The sequence below is a fragment of the Haliotis rubra genome, unplaced genomic scaffold (genome assembly GCF_003918875.1).
Source record: "Haliotis rubra isolate DU_JTF1 unplaced genomic scaffold, ASM391887v1 Scf61, whole genome shotgun sequence".
Lineage (NCBI taxonomy): Eukaryota > Metazoa > Mollusca > Gastropoda > Lepetellida > Haliotidae > Haliotis > Haliotis rubra.
The window spans coordinates 307756-328711 of NW_025767313.1; the positions used below are offsets into that span (position 1 = coordinate 307756).

The 20956-nt window shown below is 41.1% G+C and overlaps 1 protein-coding gene across 2 annotated transcripts in view; it reads left to right on the plus strand.

Moving 5' to 3' along the window:
- Window positions 1–2716: 2716 nt before the first annotated feature.
- Window positions 2717–20956, plus strand: part of LOC124255774 (probable peptidylglycine alpha-hydroxylating monooxygenase 1) — a 29399-nt gene continuing 11159 nt past the window's right edge. The window contains exons 1-5 of one of the 2 annotated variants that reach the window (XM_046689689.1): window positions 2717–3101; window positions 5632–5752; window positions 6196–6250; window positions 6856–6943; window positions 8571–8689. In XM_046689689.1, coding sequence (XP_046545645.1) covers window positions 5636–5752; window positions 6196–6250; window positions 6856–6943; window positions 8571–8689 — 379 coding nt within the window. In that variant the 5' untranslated portion in view covers window positions 2717–3101; window positions 5632–5635. The remainder of the gene's footprint in view (window positions 3102–5631; window positions 5753–6195; window positions 6251–6855; window positions 6944–8570; window positions 8690–20956) is intronic. The other variant, XM_046689688.1, reaches the window with a different exon arrangement.

The following is a 20956-nucleotide window of genomic DNA, read 5'->3' on the forward strand; positions in this document are numbered from 1 at the left end:
ACTAACAACCACCTGGAAGGGTGGCATTCACGTCAGAAGAGTTACGTCGACAAAGCTCACCCAAACATCTTCAAGCTCATGCCGTTCCTGTCACGAGAACAGACCAACACGGAAAACAAGCTGGTCCAGTACGCTGCTGGCCAGAAGCGTCAGTCCAAGAAGAAGAAATACAGGGACTTGGAGCGACGACTGACTGACTGACTGAGTTTGGTTTTACGCCGCTTTTAGCAATATTCCAGCAACATCACGGCGGGGGACACCAGAAATGGGCTTCACACATTGTACCCATGTGGGGATTCGAACCCGGGTCTTCGGCGTGACGAGCCAACGCTTTAACCACTAGGCTACCCCACCACCCCTGGAGCGACGACTGGATGACATCCGTCACCAGCTCAGACAAGGAACACTGTCCGTGAAACAGTTTGCTGATTCAGCATTCCACCTGTTGCATTGGGGTTACAATCTGTAGATCAGTCTCGGTGAAAAGAAGTGTGCTCTGTGTATCATGAATACGCATCGGATATGCGATGTATTTATTAAAAATGTCACGTATTTATTTATGTGTGCCATTGTTAAAAACTCCGTTAAAATCTGACAACTGAGTTTGTTGATGAGTGCTTCAAGTGCGGAAATATACTGACAAAAATATAAACTGTTGTCGTCTTCTCATTAGGTGTGCTATCATCCGCATAATTCGGATTATCCTCTTCTAACAACTCGTTGATCCTTCATTGTCCTCGTGGGCGGTGGGGTAGCCTAGTGGTTAAAGCGTTGGCTCGTCACGCCGAAGGCCCGGGTTCGAATCCCCACATGGGCACAATGTGTTAAGCCCATTTCTGGTGTCCCCCGCCGTGATATTGTTGGAATATTGCTAAAAGCGGCGTAAAACTAAACTCAGTCAGTCAGTCATTGTCCTCGTAATCCTTTATTTATTGGCAAAATGAAACTAGTCTCAGGACGCCGATATTTTTTTTTTCACTCAACCGTGAAGTTTGGTCGAAAGGTCGGCGTTATGAGCCTGAACCAAATTAAGTGATTAAATGGGCATTTGATGATCATAGTTGATGGCTTGTTAAAAGATCAACAAGGAAAATACTGACCAGAACATTACTTTATCCAGTCATATGTAACACAAGTCCACTACCAGTGAGACCACCGCCATGTGTTACCTGGCTTGTAAACGCCTCACTACCCAGAAAGTAGAGAGTGAATCAGTGTGATTTGAAATCCATATTCCAGATATACTACTCAAAGTTTGCAAAGGATCAAGTTTTGATGATATGGGGAAAAAAACATCCAACAAATATAGATTGATGTATCCTGGTACACAATGATTGGCTAGCCCCAAAAGGACCTGTTTCATGATAAACGGACAGTGTCATACAGTCACACCATGCACGATGTGTTTGAAAACCTGTTTGAAAGTCCATGCATGACATAATCTCCTTCAGCTTCACCATGACAGGTGTATCCTTCAGGCATGACATTCTGGATGTGTACGTGAGACACTATGTTGGCACCATCGGACTGAACTTCACCATCGTGGACGGTAACGCACGGTCTCATCATGACATGGTCATTGATGACCACTTAGATTATGAGACCAATGTCTGTATCGAACACGTGGAACGATCTGCAGTTTGTCGCCTCACGACGCAATTCTCTACAGGAATTTGGCAATGCTGTTACTGAAGACTGGAACAGTCTCATTGGCTGTCATCGATACACTAAAAAGTAGCAAGAGATGACAGTGAGAGGCTGTGATCGCTGTGTTTGGCGCCTGACGAGAATGGTTTAACAATTTGACTACCCCACCGCCCTTACGTTCTGTCTCTGAACATATTTAAGCCGGGACACAGAATTCGCAATTCATCGCAGCTCGTATGTTATCACTGTAATGTCACCACGGATTTAAGGCATGACTGGATAATTGGGTTTTGGGTCTGTAATCGTGTATTTTACGGTAGTCACCATGAACACACAATTGTTTGCACATCTGTTGCGCAACAGGTTGACGATGTGACACCCACACTTAGACAACAGCCTTAGCCACATACACAATTTAAATATTTAATACATCAACGATATATTATCCTATAGTACCTTTTCCACCAATAAACGGTTTTAGCGGGGCAAACCCTGGAGGCTTGTATATAGTTTTGTGTCGGCCAACATTATAATCCCCGAGGATATGGACATTGACTGGGAGACATTTCACAAAATATTCTTCCAAGGAAAATTGAAGGTAACCAGCCTCAGGTTATACCAATATCGATATACCTGTCAATTAAACCACGTGCTTCTACAATTGTTATTGTTGCTCGCGGCACCTCTCAACCCTGTTATCTCAAACATGAACACTACAGTAAGCGATCGATTTGTAGTGCAGACAGGTCTATTTCCCTATCTGCATAGATGTTATACATATCTAAACTGCGTATCTTATGGAAGTGAACATCGAGTATTAGCATACAAATTAACTGTAATTATCAAATAAAGACGCCAGTTGGGTGTATTGAAGTCGGCGTGAACAAACACGGCGTGTAGGCGAGCACACACTGTGAACAACAGCTCCAGCACGTCACTGCACGCTGGCTCGGGTCGATACAGGGATGTTCCGTGCCGGCTGATTAAGCTCACATCTCTCCTGTCACCGCACACAATTAGTTTAATAAACCTGTTCAGTGTATGACACTCAAATAACTTAACGTTGACAAGCTGCCCTCACTTTCATCCGTCTCCACAAGCCAGCTGTAAACCAAGGAACCTTTAGGTTGATACAGTAGTAGACTTTAAGAAAACCAAGAGAGATCCCATCGATTTTTCATTGACAACTTTGGAAGCGTCATCTCCGATTGGTCGTTGCCAAGGCAACGGGCTGCGTCAAATATTCATTAATTCCGTGTGGCTCTTCCTCCATGCGGCAGAACCCTGTGGTTGTATTACTGTGATACTGTTAACGAATCGCGCTAACCTGCACGTAGCGAGGACTATATAATCTCTGGCTGTATTCGAAACATCTGTTTGTCAGTTGAAGTCACAAGATTACCTTTATCTCGGATTATTATTGTGGCCAATCGGTTTCAAGTCACTGAGGACAGGTGAGTGTATGGCAAATCTATGTTGTAAATAATGTGATGGAGGTGATGTTGTTTGTGTTGATTTCTTAACTCATGGTGTTGATTTCAGTGTGTGTATTATGAGAATATGAACAACATATTGTGACAGATTGTCCAGGTGGAGTTGTAGGTTTGGGACAGAGGGATATATAATGTTGATACTCCACCATATGGGATCTTGTCTGACGTCTGTTATTGCTACACATCAGTTCACTGTTTCCACTGGGGGTAGTCCATGAAAAAGACGTCTATTTGGCTTAAGAATGTTCTTGATAAGGAGAATTGACAGCTTTTATGTCGTCAAATCATAACAATGGGTCAGTTATCAGTTACAGTTGAACTGAATTTTCATTTCTTAGTTTCATTTCGTGTACTGTGATACCGAGCAGACAACATGGCACGTATGGCTACAGTAATGATAAAAACAACAGTTCATTGTTCTTTCACAATTTCTTATTTCCTTGTTTCGTTTTACTTAATATGTTCCCGAATAAGACAAACAATAGTTATGGATTTATCTAAATATATTTCAAATGAAACTTTTACTTTTTTGGTTTTGTTATTGATTACGTGAAAGACCTAGTTATGATGTTAAACCTTCGTGTTGTAAGCATTCGGACTAGAGTGTTCAGAAACACACAAACCCAGAATGTCAAACTGAACTCGACGTCGACATTTAAAACACTGGTGTCTTCATAAATCCTAGTCCTAAAAAGGGAGCAGTTGTTATGATAAGTGAAGACTGCGCGCGCGCGCGTGTGTGTTTGTGTTTGTTTATGTATGTGTCTGTGTATTTGAGGCAAGGTGGGGTCTGGGTGCTTAGCCTTTAATGTCACTTTATGAAGGACTATGAATTCCATTGTATAACCCACAACGAGGATGCCGTGGGACAACTTTCAATAACCCTGCGCCAGTATTAACCCTGTTGATTGGCAACAACTCCTGGACAAAGAGCAAGACTATAAACAAAGGATGCCTTGTTGCAAACATTAAGTACAGGCATGGTATGTAACTAGATGACGGAGTGCATGCAGTCTAGTAGCACTGTCTGGCTGGTATGCTTCCAGAAGTAAAGTCACTGTCATCACATAAGGAATCTAAAGTGAAAGTCAGGACATGATTGCACAAATGGAGTAGTCAAAATGTCTATTTCATTCAAGTTTGTTGGTATAGTGTTATTTCGTGGACGGAATTTTCTGTGCGTTTTTATTGTCTTTTTGATTCGATTGATTGTTGCCTCGCTTGATATACATTGTAACAGTTTTCTTTATAAATTTTGCACACTTTCTTTGTAATCTGAAGACAGTCCTTTGGGTTGCATTTTAGAAGGAGACGCTTGACAACGGAACAACAATCTGTATCGAAACGTCCCACTCACGAAATAAGAAGTTGTTATCCATAAACCTTATCTATATCTAAAGACAGTGGTGTACATGATTCTGGATAGTGTTTATTTTGTAAGCATATTACGCACATGGATGACCATCTCCATCATCATCACTATATACTTTAACATAACCCCACGCTGGCTTTACATAGTAGATGGAGCAGTCAATATCTTAAACGCAAAAATACATGTTTGAACAACTAACTTGTGATCAGGCCTGCGCTCTGAAGCAGATTTGACACTTAATACGAACTGGGGGAAAACTCACTCTCTGTCCTTTGATATCTCAAACCGAAAGTAGGACCCCCAGATATTCTTCACAATTACATATAGAATGTCATAGTCCTCTCCGACAACCAGTCCGTACTTGTTCCTGTGACACACAACCATCGCTTGATTGCAAACATATATACATATTGAAGAGTGACACAAGAACCAAGTTCCCCGCAGTACAGGGACAACGTCACCATCGTAGCTTGCAATGTTGTATTGGTAGTCCTCTGTCTGAGAGATATACGTAAGATGTTCCACGTATAGCCACCATTTCCAAATGCAACAACAAACTGAAGTGTTTTCACATGTACACATCCCTGTATCATATCTGTGCAATATAAGTGAGAAGTGGCAGCACTGAAGGGTTAATTTACCCAACACAAACGATGGCACATCACAGCGGCACTATGTTTTCTGTCTGACATACTGTAGCAGTAATATGAAAACAACATAATATATAATGAACAGTTCCACTCATCAGTCACCATGGTACCATCACGAATGGCGCTACTGGAGGTCCAGCATCGGTATTACCTTCAGAATTAAATACTATATCCACAGTCTTTGAAGAACGCTTTATGATATTCCAATCACAGGTTTATTGTCTTTGAGTCTAGAGAGATACACTGATACGATGAATGATAAGACAATGATTGCATCTAACAGTTGAGTCGTGATAACCACTGCAATACGTCGTTAGTTTGACCACCTCCATTGTTTCCTCGGCCGGTGACAGTCAACATCCTAGTATCCTCCATACGTACTACTGACGTGTGTGCTCTGTGTATTCTAACCATGTCTTCTACCGATCTAGTTCATCCGTGTGTTCTATTGTCAAGGTGTTTGTTTCAGCCCAATGGCCTTGGTGGTCGTCAGTCTAGTGTTGGGACTCTGCATGGGGGGCCTTGCAGCCCCTGCCCCCAACACGTCCAAGCAGATCGACCTACTCATGCCCCACGTACAGCCTAAAGTTGTAAGTTTAACTTGCATACACTATATAAACTCACAGAACGGTCTTAGTCACTTTACACATGTAATATGTTATGTAACACAACTTGTATAGCACGAAGAGCTCATTATATTAGCTTGTAAGAAACGTCCCGTTATGACGGCCATGTGGGGTAAGCAATGTTAACACATACTATCCTCAAAAGTATACAGTGTGGACGTTTGCCCAAAGTGGTGTAACAATCACATCATTTTGGATAGAAACCATTTGACATGCAGTGATTATTGCATTGTTTCACTAATTATGTGTCTCTGCATCCAGACGTTGCTAGTATGGATGGAATATTAATGAAATACAAAATTCACACTTATGCTCTTATGAGAGAAGTCAAAGACTGAGACTTGGTTTGACACAACAATATAATCACGTTGCATTGGAATCGGATATTAACACTGTCTCATCCTCAGCCGGACACGTACCTCTGTCACGGAATGAAGCTGAATTCTTCGGAGACATACATAAGTAAGTAGAAACAAATCCAGTGAGTGAAATCAAGTTTTCTCTTCTCTAAAATATCAAAGTTTTAGCTTCTCAAGACCGAAGGTCCGTGTGAGCTTACAATCTGAATACCGCCTGCACGGCCTTAGGTCGTCCTTCTCTTGTTTTCGAACTTTGAGATTGTATCCTGGGATTGCATAGCAGGACAATAGAACCTGGAATCCTCCTCAAAAGCCACATGACCCGAACAACCGACACGTATCGGGGATTTGTAGAACTCTCATACGACCTCGATTTGTTGGTACAGAAATTCTGTAAAATAGCAAGTATGGAACAATATTGCTCAAACCATGGAAACTGTTCCTGCTTAATCACAGAAACCAAATAGCCAGCTGGTTCTTGTTCGTCTGATACAGAGTTCTGTACATTCAACCTTCATCTTACCAACAACTTATAGAGCTACAGTGCCTTGCGCTATTTTACTTGTTCGTTTTCCTCCGCAAAAACGGCATACAAGGCGCCCTCTGTAACAAGTCGATTATTCCATACCCCATATGTTTACTGTGCTTTTAAGTACCCAGTATTTTCAGAAAACTCCAAACATTAATCTTCCCCTTCTCGTCCCCCAGCTGGCTTCATCCCCAACGCCAACATGAACATCGCCCATCACATGCTGCTGTATGGGTGTATGGAACCAGGGATGAAGAAGCCGGTCTGGTAGGTATCAATCTTGTAACTGTAAACTGGTGGAGTTAACGGTATAAGGGTGCACTACATCAACTCGCACACTTCACTACATCAACGTGTACCCTTGCACCCTTCACTACATCAACGTGTACCCTTGCACCCTTCACTACATCAACGTGTACCCTTGCACCCTTCACTACATCAACGTGTACCCTTGCACCCTTCACTACATCAACGTGTACCCTTGCACCCTTCCCTACATCAACGTTTACCCTTGCACCCTTCACTACATCAACGTGTACCCTTGCACCCTTCCCTACATCAACGTTTACCCTTGCACCCTTCGCTACATCAACGTGTACCCTTGTCCCCTTCACTACATCAACGTGTACCCTTGCACCCTTCAATACATCAACGTTTACCCTTGCACCCTTCGCTACATCAACGTGTACCCTTGCACCCTTCCCTACATCAACGTTTACCCTTGCACCCTTCCCTACATCAACGTGTACGCTTGATTTATTTAAGCGGAGTATGATGATAACACGTGGAAATCTGAAGGAAGTCAGCAGGAAAATACATAGGAACAGAATTATATTGATATTGATTCAAACCAAAATATTAACCATATTCTAAATATTTTCAAATCCAAGTACAGTTATTATGTCTCTCCCGCCATCACAACACTAGAGAAACGGGCAATGCCACCTACATGGTGCCCGCGATCAATACAGATATACTGCTTGTCAGCTGGCCAGTATTGGGTTATTATTATTGAGAATAGATGTATGCCAGAGAGTCTCTCCAGGGTTAATTTCCGACAGTTTGGCTAATAAAGCTAGTTATATGTCACATTCCAGGAACTGTCGTATACAGACTAATCAATCTAGATTTTGCTCTTCCCTAGCCAGTTGGAAGCCGAAATTGTCATATTTCATCAAGATTACAAAAAAACAATAACATGTGCATGGACAACCTAACCCAATAAACATAACTCTGAACCCAAATATATTACCCTTCATATGTTAACACCACACGTTGTGTTTGTTTAGTTGTTTGTTTAACGCCGTGCGCTGTAAGGTTACAGCTACATGGCGGTGATCTGTCAATAATCGAATCTGGACCAGACAATCTAGGGATTGACATCATGAACATCGATCTATGCAGTTGGGATACAATGACATACATCACCCAAGTCAGCGAGCCCGACCACCCGAACCCGTTAGTCGCCTCTTGCAACGAATATGAGTTGCTGAAGACCAACTCCAACCCGGAGTTTCACGGGTTACCACACCAGTGGTGATGTAGGTCATTGGCGTCTACGTAAACGTCTATCACCTTCCTCACTTTGACCTTTACATAAAGACGAAACGTTATACTATAGTCGTGATGCACTTTCGTCATTTTTGTCGCCATCAGCTATTTTAACAATTTACAGGACGTAGTTACCACTTCCTCGGGTTATAGGACGCGACACTGAATGCCAAAACGTAAATGTCAGTGTACATATTTCCATAGTTATAAGCAACAGTTAGTGCAAGCGTGATTGTCGTCTGTCAAAATCAGCACCCATGTACTGGGTAGTTGTACGTTAAGTATGTCTTCAGAAATAGTTCTGTGTATGTAAGTATCGATAAACGGAATTTCACTATTTCAGGAATTGTGGCGAGATGGCCGCCAGCTCCTCGGAGTTTGATATGGCTCCAACCTGTGCGTCTGGACCGAAGATCCTGTACGCCTGGGCAATGGACGCTCCAAGCCTGACTCTACCTAAAGGTAGGTATTATCTTGTTTCTGCATGCATAGGCAATGTACAGCTGGCTTGTCCCGCAGACAGATACCGTCCACAGTCGCACTCCTTGTATCACACAGAACTTCATCACCCAGTTTGTCATTCCGTCTGTTACATATACATACAACTTGTAAATACTTCAGCTCGTTTGGTGTATATCTGAACGTTATCTGTATGGGAAAACGACAGGTATTACTTCGAGTCTGATTTTAGAGAAACACCGCCATTTCAGTTGTACTTGTTAAGTGTCAGAAGTTATGGGACTAGTCTGGAGCACTGATAAAAGATGAGCCAACAGAAAATTCCAATTTCTCAACACAAATATATCTTTAACAAGCAGAATTATTTTATACACGATAGACTATGCTAAAAATGCTGAACAAACAGGAACACTGGATACACGATAATATACGCTAAAATGATGAACAGACACATTGGATACACGATAGTCTATGCTAAAAATGATGAACAAACAGATACATTGGATACACGCTAATATACACCAAAATGATGAACAGACCGATTAGATTCATGATAATATACACTAATACTGGTGAACAGGCACATTGGATGCAAGATAGTTAACACTAAAATGAGTGAGTGAGTTTAGTTTTACGCCGCACTCAGCAATATTCCAGCTATATGGCGGCGGTCTGTAAATAATCGAGTCTGAACCAGACAATCCAGTGATCAATAGCATGAGCATCGATCTGCGCTATTGGGAACCGATGTCATGTGTCAACCAGGTCAGCGAACCTGACCATCCGAAGCCGTAACACTAAAAATGATGAACAGGCACTTTGGAGACACGATAGTCCACAGTAAAATGATGAACAAAGAGACACATTGGATACACGCTAATATACACTAAAATGATTCACAGACACATTGGATACACGATAGTCAACACTAAAATGATTCACAGGCACTTTGGATACACGCTAATATACACTAAAATGATTCACAGACACATTGGATACACGATAGTCAACACTAAAATGATGAACAGACACATTGGATACACGATAGTCAACACTAAAATGATGAACAGACACATTGGATACACGCTAATATACACTAAAATGATTCACAGACACATTGGATACACGATAGTCAACACTAAAATGATTCACAGACACATTGGATACACGATAGTCAACACTAAAATGATGAACAGACACATTGGATACACGCTAATATACACTAAAATGATGAACAGACACATTGGATACACGATAGTCAACACTAAAATGATAACCAGACACATTGGATACACGATAGTCAACACTAAAAATGATGAACAGTCACATTGGATGCACGATAGCCAACACTAATTATGATGAACGAACAGAACAATTTGGTCATTACATCATTTCATCACTACACGTTGGATACACGATAGTCAACACTAAGATGATGAACAGACACATTGGATACACGATAGTCTATGCTAAAATGATGAACAGACACGTTGGATACACGATAGTCTACACTAAACATTATGAACAGACACTTTGGATACACGATAGTCAACACTAAAAGGATGAACAAAGACTTTGGATTCACGATAGCCAACACTAAATTATGATGAACGAAGACAGCCATTTGGACATTAAATCATTTCATCATTACACGTGCACGGACATCTAACATCATTTGTTAAACCTCATCAACGATTATTTGATTCAAATCAACCATAATCCCGAACAACTTCGTCGGAACATAAACTCTGTGTATTGTATTATCCCATCGCTCATCGGTGGGTCCTTGTTGTGTGAGATAACGAAGTCCTTGTGTCAGCCTCCGTGCCATTAAGACCATGAATAAACCAGTGTTTGCTCTCGGCCCAGGGACTTCGCCACCTGAATGTTCTCAACACTGGGTTTCAAACGCGGCCTATTCATTTGGCACAATTTCAATCTGCCCAAGTAGACAGAACCTGCTTGGAACTCCCAAAGCTATTATCCACAAGCCTAATGTCTTATGTTCGTGTGTTCAATCCTTCTGAATATTACATTCAGCCATTTTGTTCTGTTCCTGACCCATGAGAATATTCAAATGAAATGGGAACCTGGGAAGTGTAATGCGTTTATGAAACACTGAAGCATATAAATCCTTCTTGGATTGTTGCAAAAAAGGGAAAAATATGTTACGTTTGACCTCTTTCTTCCACTGGCATCGTTTATTCATAGCTTTCAGCCAAGGAGCCGCGTCAATTTACACAATTTTCAAGGGGGTGCACAAACTACATGTCTAGACAACCAGTTGCCAAACTTACATTTTGAGGGGGGAAGCCACGCTGGCTGAGTGGGTTAGATTGACCACCTTGGGTACTGGTGATTTGGTGCCTCAACCCCCCAAAAGTAGCTGAATTTGTACTTTACCGAGAAGTGTTATCCCAAATATAAGTTATGTTACATTTGACCACTTTCCAAATTGCATCGATGTATCCACACTTTGAGAAAATACAATTTAGGCAGTGTATAAAAAATATTGCCAGTAGTTTGGAAAACAAAACCAAATGTCACTGTGTTTGCAAGCATCTGTATAAACGGACACTATGGTACTCATAGGACATCATTCTCTTGTGATATTGCACATCCGAATACAAGTTATATAGTGGAACAACAGATCTAATTATCATGTGAGAACCGTGACAAGATGGATATGTCGTGCCAGTGCTTGGTGCTGTGTTATTGTCAGTTGTTAGTGGAAAAGACTGACTGACTGAGTTTAGTTTTACGCCGCTTTTAGCAATATTCCAGCAATATCACGGCGGGGGACACCAGAAATGGGCTTAACACATTGTGCCCATGTGGGGAATCGAACCCGGGTCTTCGGCGTGACGAGCCAACGCTTTAACCACTAGGCTACCCCACCGCCCCTAGTGGAAAAGAGGAGAACTGAAAAAATTACCTATACATTTCTTGGAGGCGAAGACTCTATAGGATAACAGGAGCACTGAACAAGCTGAGTTGCATTTGAAAAGAAGAAATGTATTTGAAGAAAAATGTTAATACGCGAAAATTGTGAATTATTCTCTCCGTCGATATGAAGATGAAACGTCACACGAAACAGTTATAGTATGACCAGAAATTATTGAGAATTTAGGAATATGTTTAATTGGATTTCTAGTATAAACAACCTTGACCAGGTATCAAGTGCTTGGTTTCATTAAAGAGAGACAACTCCGTTAATCCTTTTTCATTAGTTTGTGAAGAGTTATCCCCTTTGTTTACTTGCTCGCAGACGACATTTTCAGTGATCCTCAGTATGGATGATTTAGAGAAGAGGAAGTTGATTTTAGAGTATTATAACAAGGACATCAGATCAGCTAGTGATTTCAAGTAGAACAGGCATCCCTTTGTCCACTGTTTATCGTGTTTTGAAAACTATTGCAAATGGATATAGCATTGAGCACCAGGGAGGCGCAGGTAGGCCCAGAAAATTGACTGTCGGTGACAGGAGGCAGCTTGGTATTCTTGTTTCTAAAAACAAACGAAGGAGTTTAGAAAACTGAAGGGTGGATATGATTGATAGAGGAACTGTGGCTGTCTGTAAGTAGACAATTAGAACTGAGCTGCATGCAATGGGTTGGCAGAGAAGTCGATGAATTCCATCACCGATCATGAAACCGGAACAAAAGGAGCGAAGGTTGAACTGGTGCTTACAGCATAGAAATTTTAACTGGGACAATGTGATTTTCTCAGATGAAAGTTCTGTGTGGCTGTTTCCTAATACACTGAAATTCTGAACCAAACAAACTGAAAACCCTTTGTATCAGCGCCCAAAGTACAGTCCGAACTTGTTGGGTGGCATATCTGTGTTAGGGGCAACGCCCCTCTGTGTATTTGAAGGGAATATGAACAGTGAGCGGTACACATATAATTTCGAGGGACAACGACCCAAAACATCGTTCAAAGCATTCAAAGGCCTGGTTTTGGACCCAAAATATGACATTATTAGATTGGCCAAGCTATAGCCCTGGCCTAAATCCAATAGAAACTGTTTGGGGACTTATGAAGGAAAGTGTCAATAAGAAAAATCTGACAAATATTGCTGAAATGAAAGAAGAGGTGGTCCGATATTGGGACAGCATGGACCACAACTTTCTAACTTCTTTGATCAGTAGTATGCCCCGCCGCATTGAAGCCTGCAATGTTGCTCATGGTGACTTGACACAGTACTAACTGTTCATCTGTCTTTGAATCTGGAGTTATGTTCTGCTAATATACACATCAATACGTGAGTAATGAGTGAAAAAAATATAAAAATTACAATTTTAAATTCTCAATAATTTCTGGTTGTACTGTATAGCATATTGTTACAAGAACGAATAGACTGACCGGAGAATTAGGATTATTTCAGTAGAATATGGATGTGCAAATGTGTTCAATCAATGTCAGCAACGTGATTAAGTTGTATGTATTAGTCCCAATGACTGTTTAGTAACTGATATTACTTATACATACTGTAGTTCCGCTACCGGTTGGCTATTCATAAACTGTTCAATCATGAGTATATATTAACACGTTGTGAGACAGGAAGCAGCTGGTCGTCAAGTTATGAACCGTTATTTCTGTACTTCTGTTTTCCACCAACACTGGACATGAGTGAGCGACGTGTGCGGCATCCCTACAAAGCTGGGTGCCGATCCACAAAGCGTTCGTAAAGTTACGACCAGTCGTAACTCTATATCTTGTCATAGGCTTTCGAATGACATAGTGCTACGAACGTTTTGTGGATCGGACCCCAGGTCCTGCTCTTACATTTGAAAAAATATATAGATGTTGCTGTAATTATTTGGCACATCGCAACACTAAGCCATTGGTCAGTATTGATACAGTACTTAACGTTAATGAGGTGTTGGCACTTGTTACGAGATACATGTTGCCTTTGGATTATAATAACTGCCATTTTTGTTATTATTCGGTTATGTGTGATATCATTACATACAGTAATATACCGGGGGTAACCAAATGAGAGTGACTTACATTACAAGTATTTACATAAATTGTCATCTGCTTTAGTTACAAATTATAGGTTGGTCGCTAATGTTTAGTACTTGTCCAGTCCAACATTGATGAGAACCTGAGAGATAATGCTATTCATGTGTTTTCCTTTCCCGATTTATGTGTGGCACAATTCTACCATTTTACCAATGCATCTTTTCGCCAGGCCTGAAGATTTACCATTGTATTCTTACATAAGGAATGAATACTGGACAACCGAGGGTTACCCCAACATTTACGTTCTAAAATAAAATAAATTGATTGATTCTTGTTGTTTAACGCCATACACGGTAACATTGCAGCTACATGACTGCGCTCTGTAAATAATCGAATCTGGACCAGACAATCCAGTAATCAACATCATGAGCATCGATCTACGCATTTTGGATACGATGACATGTGTCAACCAAGTCAACGAGTCTGACCACTCAATGCCGTTAGTCGCCTCTTACGACAAGCATGAGGTACTAAAAACCAATTCTAATCCGGATCTTCACGGGTCTCTAAAATGAAAGCTGACCAGGAACATTAGTTACTTAACAAATACATTTAACTTTGTGTGTATTGTTTTGGTTTTACACACCACCCACACCGATTTAGTTAAATTTACGTGGTTCTTCCGAGTACATGCTGTACACGGGGCCAAGTATGAAGTATTTAAGAGTTCATTAGGCATTAGCTGGGGTCTAATAGCTTCATGTGATGTTGCACGTACTGGAAGTTACGCGGGTCAAGGTTGTCTCCCTCGGCAATACAACATTGCGCTCAAATGTAGCTCTCATACACACAACTGTTTACCTCTATTACCACCATCCACGTTATTTGATTGGCAGCAAACCTCTATGTTGTACCTATTGCTGTGGACTCGGAGAAAAAGCCTACTGTTTCTTATCACAGACGTTAATGGTATAACTGGCTTCTAATCAATATGAGTTTTCCTCTTTGAACGCCCCCGCATGTTTGGCTAGAATCCGCTCTGATCAATAGATACAGCTTGCTGTAGTATTCTCGATGAGGGCGATACGAGACATCATACTTGCCCTCATCATGGTATAAAGCCATGTTCTGGTACAGTAAGTGTTCGCATATCCTAGTGCTCAGTCGGAGTCCGAAAAGTTAGATTGATTTATTCCGGACAGTCAGGAATAGTTAGGATTACTTTGTCAGGATGTTTCGTTACCATGGTTACGTATGTGTGGGCGTATTGAGCAATGACCGGCGTATCTCCAGTCATGTTATTGAGCTGGCGTCACAACTGGTGTAATATATGAACTGGAACTGCAGTTTAAAGTGATCAAAGGTCATAGTCGGTACTGACAAAATGCATGTAAGTGAGCTGAAGTATGAGATTACAAATAAAGTAGGTTAGATAGAGTCAGTTAGTGTAGGTTGTGTTGATGTTCCCCTGTTGTGTAACACGATGTGGGTATGGTGTATACACATGTAGGCAGTATTTTCCTAGCTCACAGAGTATATAGGAAAGCGATTTTGGTTACATTGCAGCATGTAAATGTTTACTCACGTGAGCGAGTGGGTATGGTTTTCGCCATGTTTAGCAGTATTCCAGCAATATAACAAAAATATGCTACACAAAATATCTGTTCTAACATGTACCCGTTATCGATATGTGAACCCAAGTCACACCATGGAACAACCATGTCATGAATGAAGGTCATACAATGGAACAGTCACCCATGGAACAATCATCCTATCATGAATGAAGGTCATACAATGGAACAGTCGAACCACGAAACTTAGTCACACCATGGAACAATCATATCATGAATGAAGGTCATACAATGGAACAGTCGAACCACGAAACTTAGTCACACCATGGAACAATCCTATCATGAATGAAGGTCATACAATGGAACAGTCGAACCACGAAACTTAGTCACACCATGGAACAATCCTATCATGAATGAAGGTCATACAATGGAACAGTCGAACCACGAAACTTAGTCACACCATGGAACAATCCATATCATACAATGAATGAAAGAAACTTCACCATGGAACAATCATATCATGAATGAAGGAACAGTCGAACCACGAAACTTAGTCAACCATGGAACAATCATACTGAATGAAGGTCATACAATGGAACAGTCGAACCACGAAACTTAGTCACACCATGGAACAATCATATCATGAATGAAGGTCATACAATGGAACAGTTGAACCACGAAACTTAGTCACACCATTGAACAACATATCATCATACAATGGAACAGATGAATGAAGGTCATACAATGGAACAGTTGAACCACGAAACTTAGTCACACCATGGAACAATCATATCTTGAATGAAGGTCATACAATGGAACAGTCGAACCACGAAACTTAGTCACACCATGGAACAATCATATCATGAATGAAGGTCATACAATGGAACAGTCGAACCACGAAACTTAGTCACACCATGGAACAGTGGAACCACGAACGAAAAGTCACACCATGGAACAATCATATCATGAATGAAGGTCATACAATGGAACAGTCGAACCACGAACCACCATGGAACAATCCTATCATGAATGAAGGTCACCATGGAACAGAACAATCGCACAATGAACCACGAACCGAGTCACACCATGGAACAATCGCACTATGAACCCGAGTCACACCATGGAACAATCGCACTATGAACCAGGGTCATACCATGGAACAAATGTAACTTAAACCTGAGTAATAGTAGTTGTCTGACTGTTGAAATATGAACTATTCTTTGGATATGCTGCAACATGCAGTCTATGCTATCAAACATGCCGTAGAATGTTGACTGTTTCGACTGGTCATGAAATTAGTGTCCACGAAGCTGTCCATGATGCTGTCCTGTGAAACTGGACACAGTAACTAATGTAGCTCATCTATACACAAGTTAACTTGTAGCCGTTACCCACTGTGCCTTTGCTATCTTTCTTCACCAACAAACCTCCAGGATTGAGTCAACCCCGTGGGTGTATTGCGATATCTCCAAGTATCTTATCAGTCTGTTATATTTCCGTATGGCATTGCACACGTGGTATTCTTGTCGTGTATAGTTAATCGTATTTGGCATTGCATTGATGAGTTCTATGTCAGGTGATAAGAAGGTGTGATGTGTCACGAATGTGCCTACTGACTTTTCAAACTCATACTTGTACATACCGTAGGAAACACAACTACAAAATATGCTCGCATTAATTCGTCCATTTCAGTACCATTTTGTATATTTTGTGTTAACTGTGAAACGTGTTTAAAGTTTAAAGTTGAAGGATAGAAAGAAGTGGCCAAGGTCACCTACGAACACTACGGTCTGACCAGTGGTTATACCGATGGCGGATAAAGACCATTCTTGCACGGGAACCTTCTATATATCAGAACTATGATGGTTGATATAAATATAACTGCTATTGTAGATCTCTTTAAAACATGCAATATACTGACTGGGCCGACATGTCATGAAACACCCATATTGAATGTACTTTCGAGATACCTCCGTGTTATTGGTCTGGGTTTGATGAACAGCCTTCTCCAACCTTACGAAGCCTACGTCAACAATGGAGAACCCCGATGGTTGTTCTAACAACATGTAATGACTCCTGTTGACAAGCTATCATCGGCAGTCTAGTCATCACGACATTCAATATAGTCAGATGGTTTGATCTTCCCAAACAATGGCAGCTTATATAGCTTCTGTGTTGCCGGTAACCAGCAAAGCCCATGCTGAGGTATAGAGGCCAGAAGAATAGAAGGGATTTCCTGTTGGCTCCAATTCCCTATACGGAGATGAAGGTTGCGGACAGACACACACAAGCCAGCTTCAGAATAGGTCCAGATTAAGGTGTGGCTTGTTTGGTTTATTACCAACAATAGAGGTGATGGTCGATGTGTATTTATAACCAACAATGAAATTAAGGTTTGATGTGTATTTTACCCCAGGTGTCATTTTCACTGGTATATGCTTTTCATTTTTAGTGGTGTTTTGGCCTTTACCCCAAATAGAAACTGTCTGTTCTGTTGATCCTGTACACTTATTTGAATTGGATCGATATCTCATCATATCACATGTAGCCCATTATGTTTGTTAAGTCAATTACAATAGAACCGTTTGGGTCGAAAACTTTAAACTTTCCCATTTTGTTGCCAAAGGAATGTTTTTCTTAAACGTTTTTCTTTTCTCATTAGCAGCTGATTGTATTCACTTGTAAACAGACATAATTAAAATGGGCATCTCTCCTTTTTTCGTTTCAACAAAATCAGTAAATGCCCTGTGTTATCAGTCGGTCTCAACATAGGGATATGTTTAAGAAGTAAACTGTAAGGACAAGGGATTATCTTCAGCTACTCAGCGACAATTGCTTTTATTTCAGATACCTAAATTGCATACAAATTGTCTTCATTCGGAGGCAACAGTTGCAACCGTAAATGTAATTGCAAATTGTGTTATTGATTTGAACCGATAGAGCGGCCATATGCCTCGTATAGCTGGAAGCTGGTGTGTAACACTAGGAGGCTGCATGTGGCCCCGTGGAGACATCTGGTCCACAAAGTAACTAACATGTTTCAACGTACACTTACGACGGTCCTAGGGCTACGATCGGTTTGTGAAACGGGCCCCATGTCCACATAGTAATCGTATCACTATGGTGATCGTAACTAACATGTTTCAACGTACACTTACGACTGTCTTAGCGTTACGATCTCTTTGTGGAACGTGACTTTGTTTGTGATCGAGTGTGTTGCTCGGCAGTGGATTATATTTACGTAATGATATGCATGGCATGCTGCCAGTTTGCAACTCAAGAGTGTAAAGAATATCTGGTGGTGCCTGTAATGATCAAAGGTCAAACGTTGTGGCTATTGACATGGCGTTGTGAACACGTTCCTGATATGGATTAGAAATGTATATCCTTTGTTTAAATTCATAGAAGTGACAGTGATGTGTTTTTAGAGTTATGTGATTAGTAATAAGTGTGTATGGGACAACCAGCACCGATAAACTACTGGATCTTATCTCTCACCCTTATGTACGGTTACTGCATCTTTGAATCTCAGGTGTTTTATTATAAGAAAGATCACCTATGATGTACACAGTATACCAGAGAGATGGACATTTGGAGGTAATCAAGGCGTTTTCCTTTTCCCTCTTGGCTAATGTAGGGTACGTTTTACAAGGATAAAAATGGTTTGCGGGTATTGAGATACCTTCTCTTTTATTATTTAGTTGTTGTCATTATCGTAGATGCCCCTAAGCATGCTCAAAGCGCACAGTCACAATCTGATTATTATTACACCGGATAACCCAAGCTGCCTGTGAAGCGGTAGAAGGTTAATAGCCACATGCCTTATCCCGCCGGGTACCCATTTTCTGCTTGGGTGAACGAGGCAATTTTGAATAAACTTACTTGCCTAAGGTGAGACCACATGTATCTCGTTTTTCCAAAAGCTTTATTGGGGCTTGGATAGCTTGTATACAACATCTTATTCTAGGCGGCGACAGCGTCTTAGACGAATCTTTTCCCTCTCGATCACATCTAGGAGTACTTAATCACTCGCTGTTACTCCAGGCTTCATCGCAGATGGTGAACTATCACTTTCAACCAATCGATGTATCTTCAATCACACGACCATACCGTATGAGCTTTTGTACCACTGCTTGGGTATCTGACTCCACTTTCCTCTTTCTATGAGTTAACCCTAATCGACACAGGATTCGGTTTGTATTTACTTAGCTGCAGGTCGAAGTGTGTTGACGTCATTTACAGTTCCGACAGTGTTTCCCAGTGTTTGTGTTATGTTTAATATAGAACTCACAGTGATATTATTTCTCCAGATAAGTGTGAAACATCAACGATGAGATATATCAACTCCCCGGATTTCTTTCACATCCAGTTGTACGGGTGTCCTGGAGTCCCGGCGTTGACCAGTAAATAGAAACAGTGTGTACCACCATATGTCATCTCCGCCAGCATACAGGGGTGTACATTTTCATGTACTGCTCTGCGTAAATGACCGCAAATTAAGACAGACTTTACTAATAAGGAAATCTGATAAAGTCACTCCAACACACATCCAGGGACATTCGTCAACCGCCAAAGTTAATTCAGTCATATTAAACAACGCTTTTATCACAAAACATTATGTGGTTAAACGTCAAACTTTGTTCATTAAACAATCTCTCATGTAGGACAAACTTCCCTCCTCTAACCTCCCCTCTGCCAAGAATCTGTGTGAGTCAGTGTAAAACATATCTACATTAGGTAAAATCTGACTACCAAATGATTTTCAAGTGCTTCCCATTATTTCTGAGGTATGTTTGTTGATCTCTCAGAATCCAACGCCACACCATGACCCTCACCTACTTAGATGTGTGAGTATTGATTCCTGTCACTCAAGAGAGCAGTAATGGTGCTTGCCTTGTCCAACGCGGAATACCAAGTCGCATAGTCATATGCTGTGAAATACACCGTGTAATGGAGAACACTGCCTACACGCTTGGCCCTAGACGACGACAGAAGTGTTGCTTTTAGTCATACAAACATGTAGACTTTGGATTCAAGCCAGAATGGTAACATGAATTTCAGCAAATGCAAGGATAAATTCACGACAGAACGAGATGGCATGTATACTCCAGCGGGAGAAGAGAACGCACACAGAATGATATTATTATCGTTCTTGTTGCTGTTGTTGTTTCGTGTCCGAAAACAATGGCTGAAGTACTGCACTACGATAGTTTCATGCTATTGCTATAAAACAGTTATAGTATCTTCTCAACATTATGTTGTGAATTCTGCATTTTGCTTTAATACCATTGTATAACCGGTAGCGAGCTGACCTGACGCATAAAACATCGATGCGATATCCTGAAATATGAGAGCAATGATAAACGGCAAGTGAATTTCTGTCTTCATTTCATTCATTTCAATCAATAACAGACGCATATGGCTTAGATTTTACCGTGATTGAAACTCTTAACCACGATTGATAAATGACAAATATTCGCTGCAAGGCTTTTCCATGTGTAAGTGGAAATATATACAAAACCTGGACTGCCATGACTTGCAATACTACTTTCGGAGAAAAGTGTTGGCCGCATGACATTACAGCCATGGGTGTCCACAGTGGCGTGTCCAGTTGCCCACAGTGGTAAGAGAACACTTGTGACATGACACTATATGCTTGTTCACAAGGTCATATCCTTCCCTATCGTTGTAGTATTTTCAAGCATTCTGAAGGATACGTTTGGTTGCCGAT